Source organism: Phodopus roborovskii, unplaced genomic scaffold, assembly GCF_943737965.1.
Source record: "Phodopus roborovskii unplaced genomic scaffold, PHOROB, whole genome shotgun sequence".
Lineage (NCBI taxonomy): Eukaryota > Metazoa > Chordata > Mammalia > Rodentia > Cricetidae > Phodopus > Phodopus roborovskii.
The window spans coordinates 3,457,541-3,471,775 of NW_026126541.1; the positions used below are offsets into that span (position 1 = coordinate 3,457,541).

At 42.0% G+C, this 14,235-nt stretch overlaps 1 protein-coding gene across 2 annotated transcripts in view; it reads right to left on the minus strand.

The window, feature by feature from the left end:
* The window catches only part of Atrnl1 (attractin like 1), a 507,438-nt gene that overhangs the window by 440,259 nt on the left and 52,944 nt on the right, over window positions 1-14,235 (minus strand). For both annotated transcript variants that reach the window (XM_051199717.1, XM_051199718.1), the window contains exons 9-10: window positions 13,432-13,615; window positions 267-421 (exon numbers count right to left, since the gene is read on the minus strand). In XM_051199717.1, the coding sequence (XP_051055674.1) occupies window positions 267-421; window positions 13,432-13,615 (339 nt within the window). The remainder of the gene's footprint in view (window positions 1-266; window positions 422-13,431; window positions 13,616-14,235) is intronic.

The following is a 14,235-nucleotide window of genomic DNA, read 5'->3' on the forward strand; positions in this document are numbered from 1 at the left end:
GAGGCCTGTACAACATTCAAATAGGAACACAACAGTCAAAAGCTTCTATCGGCCACTGAAACTGTATTTCTATTCTCCTCTTAACTCATTCCAACACATCTGCTCTCGTGGCTCTAGGCGACCACTGGGCAGACATTAGAGAAAGCCCAATTCACATCTACCACTAAACTGATCTCTGAAATGATACATACACATGCTGTTGATTAATCCACTTGAGAAAAATGTTCTGGTATTTTCCTCTTTGCAGAATCCTAACAGATACATACCTATGTCATATGCCAGGAAATCGGCAGAAAAACATTTTGCACCGTTACTCAGGGAAGTGTCATTATGGGTATTTCCTCCAAAAATAAGCATAGCTCCATTGATAAGAACTGCTGAGTGAAGGTATCTGGCAAACCCACTTTCTTTCAGAATAGTCCTACAGAATAAAATTCAAAAACGTATTACAGAGGATAGAGACTTCCCTGACTTCATAAATAAAGTATTAACTGCATATTAAAATGTTTCTGGGAACTAAGAGGGGGAAATACATACATTCTAATCACTTGTAAATAACTTCTAAGGCCCCAGGTTGCTTTCAGGGGAGAACCATATCGATAGAATTTTTAATACTAGAGCTTTACAGTTTCAATGATTTTTTTATTTGTGAAGGTATGGAAATCAGTCTACCTGAAATTACAGGACCAAAACACCATGGGGTTGCATTCATGCTAAAACTAGTAAAAAGTTAAATATAGTAAATTTAGTACAAATTACATTTGATTAAAATTGATAAGAACCTCTTAATGAGCTTTTATGCTTAATTAAAATGTATTTACAAAGGCGCAGATACTGTAAGTTAAAAACTCAATGAATTTCTGCAAGATGAGCATTAATTACCAAATAACCAGAACCCAGACAGAAACATTGCTGTTTCTACTTCAATGACCAGTTCTAATATACTTTCACACACATTGTACTTATTCGCATGCTAGTTATGTGGGTACACCCACAAGGTGAGGGATGAAATCCTCCAGGTAGGGACTGGACAGGTAGCGCAGCCGTTAGGAACACTTCTACATCAGACAGTGGCAGGGGCATCTGAGGACTCTGGCCTCACGCACACATGCATGCACTCATGCACACACACACATGCCCTCATCCCACACACATCCACGCACTCATACACACATGGATGCCGTCATGCACACATACATGCACTCATGTATACACGCATGCCCTCACGCACACACACACATGCCCTCATCCCACACACATCCACGCACTCATACACACATGGATGCCGTCATGCACACATACATGCACTCATGTATACACGCATGCACTCATGCACCCATTCACGCACTGGTGCACACACACATGCACACATGGATGCCCTCGTGCACACATATATGCATTCATGCATACATGCACTCACCCACTTAAAAAACGAATTCTCTAAAATACATTATTTTTCAGACAGTAAAATTTACATACAAAGTACTATAAATATATGCTCAGAATTATAAACTGCTGTGAATAAACCAATATATAAAGATGACTAGTGATATAGATCAATACTTTCTAACAATTCTGATAAAGACATAAACATGGTAAACATGTATAAAATAGTTTGTTCTTATATAGTCTCTAAAAACATCGATTTTTAATGTCATTTAATGCTTAAAGAATATGAGAGTGACAATACACAGTTCCACAGTCTCTCCAGGAAAAAAAAAATTAATTAATACAAAATAGTTTTAAACTCTCAGAAAATGTAAGATGTCATTAAGTACTTACTGAAGAATTATCTACTTAGTTTTGGTGAGGAAGTCAACAGTCAATCTGACCGGGTCGGCTACTCAGAACTCTAAGACAGAAAGGCCACACAGAACGCAAGGCCTGCCTGGACAGTGCAGTGAATCCTGCTTCAGAATAAAAAGCTCATAGCTCAGCGGCACCGTACCCACCTGGCATGCACAACTCCCTGAGTGTAATCTCCACTCTTCCCAAGGAAGGGAAGGGAATGGCCTACAGTACACGGAATCAGTCCCTTCCCGTCTCCCTTCCCATTATCTTTCCGCCTTCAATATGCACCAACCCAGAATGACAGATCTCTAACCTGGAGAGGCAGAGCCAGGGTAACAAGGCTGTTTCATTGCTTGGCTCCTAGCAGGTCAATGACATCTTACTAAGAGTATTGAGCTACCAGGATTCACGTTCCCCGTACTTATCCAGGGAACTCTCAGAAGTCTGAGTGATTTTCCATATTTTCCCTCAGCATAGACAGGAACTATCAACCAGGCTTATGAGGCTACAGTGGGGCCAAACAATGTTTATCCTACCTCACACAACAAAGCAGAGGTTCTATGTCAGAGACTCGAGCTTAGACCCCAGGACTCTGCACATAAAACAACAGTTCTACCCCAAGGAGAATCAGACCACAGAGCCCATGCACCTACAATTCCTGAACCGTGATACAGAGGTTCTCCAACAGGAACAGAGGTGATCAAGACAACCACCTCTAAAGCGTGTGTGTGTGTGTGTGTGTGTGTGTGTGTGTGTGTGTGTGTGTGCTTTACATATGAGGAAATCTACAAAGTTCTGATTTTAAAAGGGTTCAAGCACATGGGAAACAGAGGAAGGTAAATTTCTATTTGTCTGAGTTCAGCCTGTTCTACATAGCAACTCCTGTCCAGCCAAGTTAAACTCTAACTCAAATAATATGCAAATAAACAAATGAAATAAACTAAAATCTCAGAACAAATGGAAAGATACAACTTGTAAGTATATGTAAAGAATAATATCAAATTTCAGTTCTTACACTGATCTGAAGATTCAATTTAGTCTCAATCAAAAGTACAGGAAATTATCTAATGAACAGCAACAAACTGACTGTAAAATTCACAAATGAGGGTGAAAACTTCCGTTAGACAACGTTGGGAGCTGAAGGGATCTCTGAGCAGTTAAGAGCACTTCCTGCCTTACAGAGGACCCAGGCTCAGTTCCTAGCAGCCACACTGCAGCTCACAGCCATTTATTACTCCAGTTCCAGGTAATCCGATGCCTCTTCTGACTTCCATGGGCATTTGTGCATATGTTATACACATAAAGCCAGGCACACACTGATACAATAAACAAATGTTTAAGAGAAATACTGAAGAACTAGATTAAAGGGCTGATCACTCCTGATGCCAACATTTAATGTAATCTAGAAAACCAAACAACCCTATTACTGAAGAAAGAACACACATACCAACAGAGTGAAATACAGAGCCCAGAGACAAACACACACAAATATATCCAACTGATTTTTGTGAAAGAAGCAAAATTATTCCATAATGAAAAGATAGTACACCCAAAGAACACTACTAGAATAACTAAACATCATAAACAAAAGAGAGAAAAATAATCTAGACCCAAACTGAAGATTCTCTATTAATTGCTAACACGGTAATATTCTTGCCCTACAAGTGTGAAGACAGGAGCTCAGAGCCCCCAGAACCCATATAAAAGCCTTCAAGCGTAGTGGGCTCCCCGTCATTCCAATGCAGAGGCGTAATGTGACAGGCAATAGAGCACAGTACATGAAGCCGACCTCAGATCTCCACATGCAAGCATAAACACATGCCTGTGCAATACACACATGTGCACCCACACACATATGAACATACATGCAGGCACATATGCACACCACATACACACATTCCACTGATTAAAAAAAAACTAACCTCAAATGAATAATAAACATACATGAAGAATATGACAAACTCCAAGAAGATAACATAGGAGAAAAATCTAGGAACTGAGTTGGATGAATTTTCAGAAGCGCCAAAAAGCACAAATCATAAAGATAGGTTGATTTAGTCTTACTTACGATCAAAAGAAAAATATTGCTCAGAGAATAGAAGTACAAGCCACAGACTGCCATAAAGACATTTGCAATATAACACCTGACAAAATAATGTTTGCCCAATTATACAAAAAATAAAACCCTAAAATGGAACAGAAAATAAATTTGAGGAGCCAAATATGTGATCCGACACCTTTCCAAGGAAGGCACATGGATGCGAATGTATGAATAAACACACGCTTCACTCTGTGTGACTGGGGGAATGCACATTGGAAATGGTGAAACGCTTCTGGCTAAGACCTGACAAGGATATAGACCACTGAAAATTCCTACCTATTGATGAAAGCATGGTATCACGTATTACAATCCTAGACACTTCTAATGCACAACCAAGGAATTGTGCGTCTTACTACTCACTAGTGAGTTGAAAACGTTTGTTTACTGAAGTACCTGCGTGCAGGTATTCATAACAGTTTTACATGTAACTCACAGAATCTGGAGGCCTTTGTGATATTCTTCAATATGTAAATGGATAAGCTGTCCTATCATGCAATGGAATACAATTCAGCAAGAAAAGACACGGGATACTACACATGAAAAGACATGGGAGAACATAAAATACATATTGCTATGTGAAAAAAAAAAAAGCCAACCACACACTATACAAAAAAAGTAGAGGGTATAGTTTTACACCCGTGGTGGAAATCAGTGTGAACGCTACAAAAGGAAGAGATCTATCTTACAGCTCAGCGATACCACGTCTGGGGTACACACAAAGGAATCTACACCAACTAACTATAGGGGCAGGTACGCCTGCATCATTGCAAGCCTCTGTCACAAAGTGTGGACTCAGCCTAAGCGCGAGAGACCTGAACAAGGAAGACATGTTCGCACACGATGCGGGGCTATGCAGCCACACGGAAAATGAAATGTCATTTGCAAGGAAGCAGGCGGGGCTTAAGTTTACTTAACTAACATCACAGTAAGTAAAATGCGCCATATTCAAAAAGACAAACACCACATGTCTCTCACATGTGAAATCTAAAAATTCCATGAAAGCAACGGTAAAGTTATTAGTGATACGGACGGGAAAGGAGAGGACAGACAGCAAACAGGATCAATTACACGGCAGGCACGTGTGAAGAATCACGAAACCCCCCATTTACATACTTATTAAATCTTACTTTTAAAGGGTATTTTACTGAATTAATAATAGTTACAATAAATTAGTGAATAATCAGCTTCAAAGATCAAAGATTCTTTAAGAAACTTACAGACAACGAATCGGGCAAAAATGATCTGGTTATTCTAATAACCACTTGGTAATAAATTCAACTGTTAAAATTCTATACCTTAAAAAGTCAGCTTTAGTTCTCTCAAAAGGCTATAAACTAAAAAATACTCAGGGAAAAAACCTGATTTTATAAATGTGAACTATAGCACTAAAAAAGAATGCTCCCCAAACAAGTTTATGTTACAGCATTAACATCAAATAATTAATGCAAATAATTCAAGAGAACCATGGTCATCTCTCATATAGTAACAAAGATTTTCAAAGTGTCTCATCAAAATATTGGAAAACCAAAATCCAATAGAAACATCTGAATAAAGTTGATCTAAGTGGAGTTCTAAAATAAATCATGACAATTAAGCCACGTTACTTTGGGGAAAGCATCAGATAACCAATTTTCAAAGGGATTTTGATATAAGCTGTTAGCAAACCGAGAGCAGGAAAAAAAGGTGTTTTTAACATAACTTCTTTTAAAAGGATTTTCTCCACCCATACTGTATTGACATCATTTCTGCTCATTCCTAACCCCACTCCAAATCCTCATTGTCTCCACCCCCTCCAAAATTTCTGACCTCTTTTTCAAAAACTATTATAGCAAGCATGTGTATGTGCACACACACACAGCCTCCTGAGTGTTGCTTGTGTGTATATGTGTCTTAAGGCTAAAGACTGGATAAGCTATCAGGGCTCATCTTTGGAGAAGGCAATCCCCTCTAAGCAGCCATTAACTGCCTGTAGTTCTTCATCTATGGGTGGGGCCCGTAAGATTCCGCATCCACACGGGCCCGCCAACTCCTGCTGTCGCCATGCAGGTCGGGAGACGGCACTTTTTAGATTTCACGGATATAACTTTCCTGCCATCAGCAGTGTCTCACCTCTGACATCCTGGCCCCTAGCTATTTACCTTTCTGTCCCCTTTTCTGAGCTTACCCTGTAGATTCATCCATCATGACTGGGCATCAATCACACTGCTATCTGACTAGTTGTAGGTTTCCGTAACGGTCTCTGTGGTGGTGTGAGTGAGGAGGGCCCATATAGACTTATACATTTGAAGGTTTGGTCAACAGGCTCATATATTGGAATGTCTGCTTTCTTCACTATTCGAAAGGATGGGGAGTGGCCTTGTTGGGGGAAGAGTGTTACTAGTGGTGGGCTCTGAGGTTTCTCTCTTACCACTGCCTGAGGAACCAGATGACGTAGAACTCTCCTCAGAGCAACAAACACTGGCTTAGACCATCCCCATCTGCTGAAAAAGAGTTCCTTTGATGGGGATTGAGAGCCATATTTATCTGTAGGCATAAGGGTAGGTGTTCAGAATAGTTTGAAATTACACGTTTAGTAAAATGGTGAACAGGTTGTTTGGCTAGCAATATAATACCAGGGATTAATCTTTTCCTACTGAGTGGGACTCAAATCCAATTAGACATCTGTTAGTCACCCCAAAGATGTATGTGCCACTATTCCAGTATCGGGATACACTAGACAGCTGGTCATTGTTGGGGTCCACAGGCTTTACAACGGGGTAGGACTACTGACTGCTTTTTCCCTTGGCAACATTTTACATTGGTATCTCAGAGAAATGAGAGATACGATGAGAGCTAGTCTTCAAAGAGGAGGCTTCCAGGTCAGTGCCTGCTCGATACCTCTAAGTCCTGGGTCTGAAGCTGTAGTATTGTCAGAGGCCATGAGAGTTACAGCAGGTGACAACTGGTGTTCAGATGTCAACCCACCAGAGGAGTGACTTACTGGAGGTTAACCCTCTGCACCAAGGCCTGCGGGACCATGGGCTCTGGAAGCTGTTGTTCACTCTTGCTAAAGCAGCTTGGTATCTCCCCAATCCCTGCACTGTAGTGTGTGATCTCATGTGGTGTGAATATGTAATCTCATAACTACATCCCAGTCTTACGGGCACATACATCTGTGGACGGTCAGGAAGATGACACATATAGCTCACTTTTACCTGAGAGAGCAAGTTCAAACTAGACCAAAGGCTTTTTGTATATAGATCGTACGTTTAAAACTTTACAGTTATGCACAAGGTCAGATGTCTAACCAAGGTTGCTACAAAAGCATCCTAAGAAAAAAGCATGTCAATTCTTCACTTGCCGGTCTGCTAACAAAAGACCTATCTCTCAAAGCCTATCTCACTGGGCACTGAGCTCCTGCCCTCTGGTCACAGCCTTACAACCTGGAAACCCTGCGTTGCCATGGCAAATGGCTCGGCTTCCTATTGCTTACCCTAGGAATGCGCTTTTGACCAGTGAGAGATAACTTGTAATTTTTTTTTTTTTAATGCTTCAGGCCTCCTGTAAAAGAAGACTTTTGGCTACAGGAGAAGAAGCTAGGGGAATTAGAATTAGGACAGAACTAGAATAGAGCAGAAAAATAAAGACACTCATTGACGTCACTGTGAGAGTTTATTGCCCTCAGACACCCTAAGCTCGTTTCACTTGCTACAACATCCCATCTGAACACTGAAGAGGACCTTGGGGCTGGACCCTAAAGGCCCTCATGAGAGTATCTTGGCTATAAGAGCTTACCTTAGCTCAGAGAGGAAAGCAGGGGCAACAGCAAATCTAGGAGACATGAGGCACATGGGACTATGGAATCGCATCCTCCAGAAAACAATCCCAGGTGAGACGGGTCAGGGTAAGGATGTTTGCTGCCGTGGCTGACAAGCTGAGTCAGTCCCAGAACCCACATGGTGGGAAGAGAGACCCAACCCCACAAACTGTCCTCTGACCCCATAAGCACACTGTATCCTGTATACATGCACACAGACATGTGCTAAAATGTGGCCCCCAACACACGCACATGCATACACACACAGAGAGAGAGAGAGAGAGAGAGAGAGAGAGAGAGAGAGAAATGTGTTTTAATTTTAAATTTTAGTTACCAAATAACAACAAATGAAGAGAGACAATCCACAATCTGGGAGTGCATGTTTGCAAAACACAGATCAAACTACTATTGCAGAGAAATATACACAATCTACCAAACACAGTAAAATGGGCAAAATATTAGCACTAAACTTCAAAGAAGCACTATCAGGATGATAGATAAGAAAAGATGCTCTATGTTATTAGTAAAAGAAAAATGCAAATTAAAATCAAAACTGCAGGCCCGAGGAGATGGCTCACCAGCAAGTGCCTGTCTCCCAGGAAGGAAGAGGATCTGTGTTTGGTTCTCTAGCACCCAAGCCAGGCAGACATATGTGCCTTAACCTCGGGAGTAAGGAGGGGGAAAAGCAAATCCTGGAGAACCAATAAGAACCAGGTTCAGGGAGAGACCCTGTCTCAAAAACTAAGATAGAGAATAAGGCAGAAGCTCAATGTAAATTTCTGGCCTCCACATATATGCATACACGTGTGCACAGGCATGTGTGCATGCACGAACATATCTACACTACCCCCCCACACACAGAAAAACTACATAAATATAAATAAATAAATCAGAACAAACACCAGGCTTAATTCCCCACACCCATATAGCAACAATTTTCGCCCCTACGGAAACAAAAAAACGAATCTTGGGGAAACTCGCATTCACCGATGGTCAGAGGGCGAATGAGCAGACATCCAAATTGGAATATGGCTTGGGTACAACCGAACACGACATTACTCCCTTCACTCTTGTTTCTCTGAGAAAGTAAAAATAACTGAAGTTCTCCTGGCCTTACCCACAGGCCTGCTCTGTGCTCATGCGGCCGGCCCTCTCTCACATCTCTGGGAACACGGAGTGCCTGTTTCCTCTCTTTCTCGGTGCTACACCCTGCTGCTGATGCCTTAGCAAATATTCTTCCTGCAAACCGTCCCTTTTCTGCATCCGTTTGATCCTTCCTAGTTCAGTCCACAAACATTACTAATTCCTCAACCTTAAAAAAGATGCACTTCTTACATCACCGCTATTAATAAACTTCCTTATAATTCAAGTTGTCGGTACTTTTTCTGGTTGTCTTGTAACCTAATAAACAGGTTGGTAACCGTTCGATAAGGCATTTATGAAAAGCCTTCAGACATTCAATATTCAGGCATGAAACATGGCCATTAGCATTAACTGAAATGGGATTTACCTAATAAAGGAAATACACAATTGTTCTGTCTCCAAAATCTCTGACAGGTAACTTTCTTAGAGAAAACCAAAACAGTAAAGTGAAATAACTGAGTGATTTAATTAGCTTTGAATGCAAAAATAACTCCATAATGTCAAACCGAAGCCTGAAGAGACGATTTCATGTAACCAGGTAGAAGCCTTGCAGAATTCTCCAAAGTGCACGTGACTTCAAAGGCTTTGGGTAAGAAACTGATGCAGCACCAGGCCTTAATCATCGGGAAGCATTACTTACAGTTATTACTGTGTTTATCACTTATGTATACAGAAATATTCCTGCCGTCTTTTTCCCCTCATTTGAAAAATAGATTTTCACAATCTAAGTCTCTGTTATCCCATACACTTACACATGCACACACACAGCACACACGCATGCACACACGCATGCACACACATGCACATTCACACACATATACACAGGCACACATGCACACACATACATGTGCACATTCACACATACACACACACTTACACATGCACACACATGCACACGCACATGCACACACGCATGCACACACGTGCACATTCACACACACATATACACAGGCACACATGCACACACATACATGTGCACATTCACACATACACGCACACACTTACACATGCACACACATGCACACATGTGCACATTCACACATACACATACAATGCACACACATGCACACATGTGCACATTCACACACACATGCACACATGTGCACATTTTCACACACATGCACACACATGTGCACATTCACACACATATGCACACACTTACGCATGCACACACTTATGCATGCACACACACATGCACACATGTGCACATTCACACACACATACACACACATATGCACACACATGCACATGCACATATGCACACGCACAGCCTTGAAAAGAACAATGAAAATGTTGACAAGCTCCTATTATATGGTCTATACGCAGATATACAAAAGGCATCATGAGCTGTCACACGTAACAAAGCTATAATGGCAACAGACCTTTAAAACAGAGATGAAGCCCTTGGGTAGGGCAGTGTCAAATAGTGGAACACACTAACAAGATAAAGCAATCAACCTGGAGAAGTAAGGAGTCTTATAGTAAAGAACGCTGCTATTCCTCCACCCTTAAAGTGTCAACAACTCAGACTTAACGACCTGGGAAGCAGGGACGCAACACACAGCCTTTGAGTGTACCCTCAGTGGTCTCCACATTTCCCCTACAGTGAAAATAAAAACGTTTGTTAATTAAACACTAAAACGTGAGCTTCCTTTAATGTGCCACATTGTCATAAACTCGTAGCTTAACAAAATGAAATCACAGAATGATATCAAACACTTCTGGGTTCCATATGTCCAGTTAAGAAGTTGTCTAGGAGAGTGTAATGGGTTTCCTGGGCACGTCACAAGGATAATGAGCAGAGTTCAGTCCCCAAAGCCATGTAAAAGCCAGGCAGGTGTGGTAGCCCACCTGGATGGCAGTGCCTGGAAGGAAAAAGCCAAGCAAGGGTCCTTGGAGCGAGCGGGCTAGCTAGACGAGAAGTATCAGCCAGCTCTGTGTTGAACTGAGAGACCCTTCCTCAAGGACTAAGCTAGATGGCAATGGAGGAAGACACCTCAGCTCTGACCTCAAACCTCCACAGGCATGCACACACAGGTGCACATGCAACTGCACAAATGCATGTGCACTCCACAATAACAAACATGCACACGTGCACATCCGCTACCCACCACACACACGCATCACACAACAAGAAAAAAGTGTCACTTGTCAGCCTTCGTTGCCGCCTCCTTTCTGTTTTTACTACTGTCTTCTTGTGGAGGGTTTTCACTGAGCTTTCTAATTTCCCCTGTCCTCGGTGCCGGCCAAGCTGCTCCACTCTGTGACTTGGTATGTTTTGTCACGATAACTTGGCTTTATTCACTTCCCACAGGGAGTCTCACAGCCCTAACCCTCTCAGACAGTGAGGGATGAAGGGGAAAGGGGACTCAACCACCAAATCACTAATAAACAAGTTCTCCTTAAATGCATTTAAACGCTCCAGAGGACATGCCAGCTGTCTTAAAACAGAAAGCGTAACTCCTCGGCCTCCCAAAAGCAAACAAGTACAATAAAAGTCACACATCGAAGCTATCAACACAAAAGACAAAGGAAAACTCAGTATTTCTAGAAAAAAAAAAGAATGGTAGGGATACCAATAAGTCATACACTAAACAAAAAGAGAAAAATGAACACACAAAAAAGTTCAAAGTCACCATACTAACTGGGGAAACCCACATCGGGGTATCACTGAGCTGCTACTGTCCCTACCTAGTGCATGGGCAGGAGCAGGAGCCTCATTACCAGCTGCTGCAGAGAACACAGAGGTAAGGTAATCCTCGGTGTTGGATGCTCCCGGTGCTACAGAGGACTGAACCACAGTTCAGTAACACGTTACAAAGTCGGCTTTCATGCATGCACCTCAGAACAATTACTGCAAATGAGCATCAGAAGGCTCATATGTACAGTGCATAGCATAGTTACATGTATAGTAACTATGCTACTGGTATTGGTAAAAAAAAAAAGTGAAAAATACATCACAAGCTTTATAGTTCTTTCAAGTTAGATGAGAAAAAAAAACAAAAAAAAATACTTTTTGCAAGGCTAATAAATATTAAAATTAAAGTATAAATAAGAACAAATCCTGGACAAATAATACCAAAGTTTGAGATTACAATGGTAAACAAAAGTATTCATCTAAAATGAATGTATTCGAGGTACCTGTAGGTATTCCTAGGGGATCAGAAATCACATTGTTTATACATAGGGGAATTTGTTATTTTGTACAATGGCTGCATGACAATATATTATGTTACCATGAAAATTTTTAAGGTTCAAAAACTTTTCTGTGACATCGTTCTGTAAAGACCACTATTATAAAAACAGTAGGGCTAATGTTCACAGGAACTCACAGGGCTGTGACAGCACACTCAGACCTGCTCAAGTTCAAGCCAGACAAAGCCACAGCAAGGGGATGGGGAAGTGGGCGCCAGGTCCCACCCCTAACCAAGAAGCTCTCTGCAATGGAGAATCGGTCTCCTCCAATATAGTGGCACTGGATATATCAGCCACACCGCTAGGCATGCCCCATGCCCAGGAGAAGTAGGCCAACACTAAAGGAATTCCATGATTGTCTGTGTGTGTGTGTGTGTGTGCACGCGCATGTGTGTGTTTGTGTGTGTATGTATGTGTGCATGAGTGCATGTGTGTCTGTGTATATGTATGCGTGCATGTGTGTGTGTCTGTGTGGTGTGTGTGTGTGCATGTGTGTGTATATATGTGTGCATGTGTGTGTGAGTGACTGTGTGTATGTATGCATGCATGTGTGTGTGTCTATGTGTGTATGTATGTGTGCATGAGTGCATGTGTGTGAGTGTGTCTGTGTGTGTATATGTATGTGTGCATGTGTGTGTGTCTGTGTGGTGTGTGTGTGTGACTATGTGTGTATGTATGCGTGCATGTGTGTGTATGTATGTATGTGTGTATGTGCGCATGTGTGAGTGTGTCTGTGTGTGTGTATATGTATGCGTGCATCCCTGTGTGTGTATATGTGTGCATGTGTGTTTGTGAGTGTGACTGTGTGTGTATGTATGTGTGCATGTGTGTGTGTGTATGTAGGCGTGCATGTGTGTGTGTCTGTGTGGGGGTGGTGTGTGTGTGTATGTGGGTGTTTGTGTGTATGTATGTATGTGTGTATGCGTGCACACGTGTGTGTGTATGAGTGCATCCGTGTGTGTATGTATGTGTATGTATGTATGTGTGTATGCATACACGCGCGTGTGTGACTGTGTGTGTATGTATGCGTGCATGTGTGTGTATATGTATGCGTGCATGTGTGTGTATGTATGTATGTGTGTATGCGCGTGCACGTGTGTGTGTGCACGCATGTGTGTGTGTATGTATGTGTATATGTATGTATGTGTGTGTGTGTGTGTGGTTTTGGTTTGGGTATTTGTGGGGGTTGGCACTTGTGTTGTGTGCCTTGCTTTGCTTTTGTTTTTTACTGGGAGAAAAAGAACATGAAGATGATGGGTAGGGAGGTAGTGACGTATGGGAGGAGCAGGGGAAGGGAAAGAGTAATAACAAAATATATGGTCTGAGAAAAGCCAGTACAAATACTATCACACGGCTGTTATGAAATGTTCTCCCTCTTACCCTTTTTTTTACCTCATGTACTCACCAGATCTTGGTGTTGACCTCATACTTGTACAGGTCGTCCACCAGGCCGTACTTATTGCCCGGCAGTGCTTTGTAGCCTCCGTGGACATAGATGGACTTGGTGACTTCATCATACACACTGGTGTGGCCATATCCACCTTGCACAATGGCTCCTTTAGTTTCCGGAACCAGCCAAGTGTTTGATGCTGCAGGAAGAGAACAAATCACGAAACTCAAGTAGACAAAACCACCAAGCGAACTCATTAAAAACACAAACAAAATGTCACGAGAACGCCAAGTTAACTCTGTAGGAGCAGCTTTATGAGCAGACAGAGCTACCGGGCTCTTACTCGGTTCATGGCTGAGGGCATACCAGTGAGGACTGGGGGAGACTAAGAGCCCTGGGTCTTCTACCAGGAATTCTAAAACACTGAAAATCCAGCTTTTAAGATTATAAGGGAAAAAAGGGAAATGCATCTTACATGTACTTACGTTATTCAAAAATAGTCCTTAATAAAATAAAATATATAGCAAATATTTATTATGGCCTTCTGTGTAACAAACTTGAAATAAATTAGTGACGCAGAAAACATAAAAGTCACATGGCCAGTCTCTTGAACCTAAGCCAACTGAACAAACCTTCACCCTGTGCTGGTCCTAAACACTAAAACTCTAGTATTCTCTTGACAACCACAGCACTGTTGGGTTGCACCAGCAGGAGCAGCAGGTAAGAGCTCTTTAGGGACAGGGATATAATCTGCTCTGGCTGCGGCAGCAGAACAGGTGGCTGCTGGGAACTGACCCTTGACCCTCCACGGAAACAGTG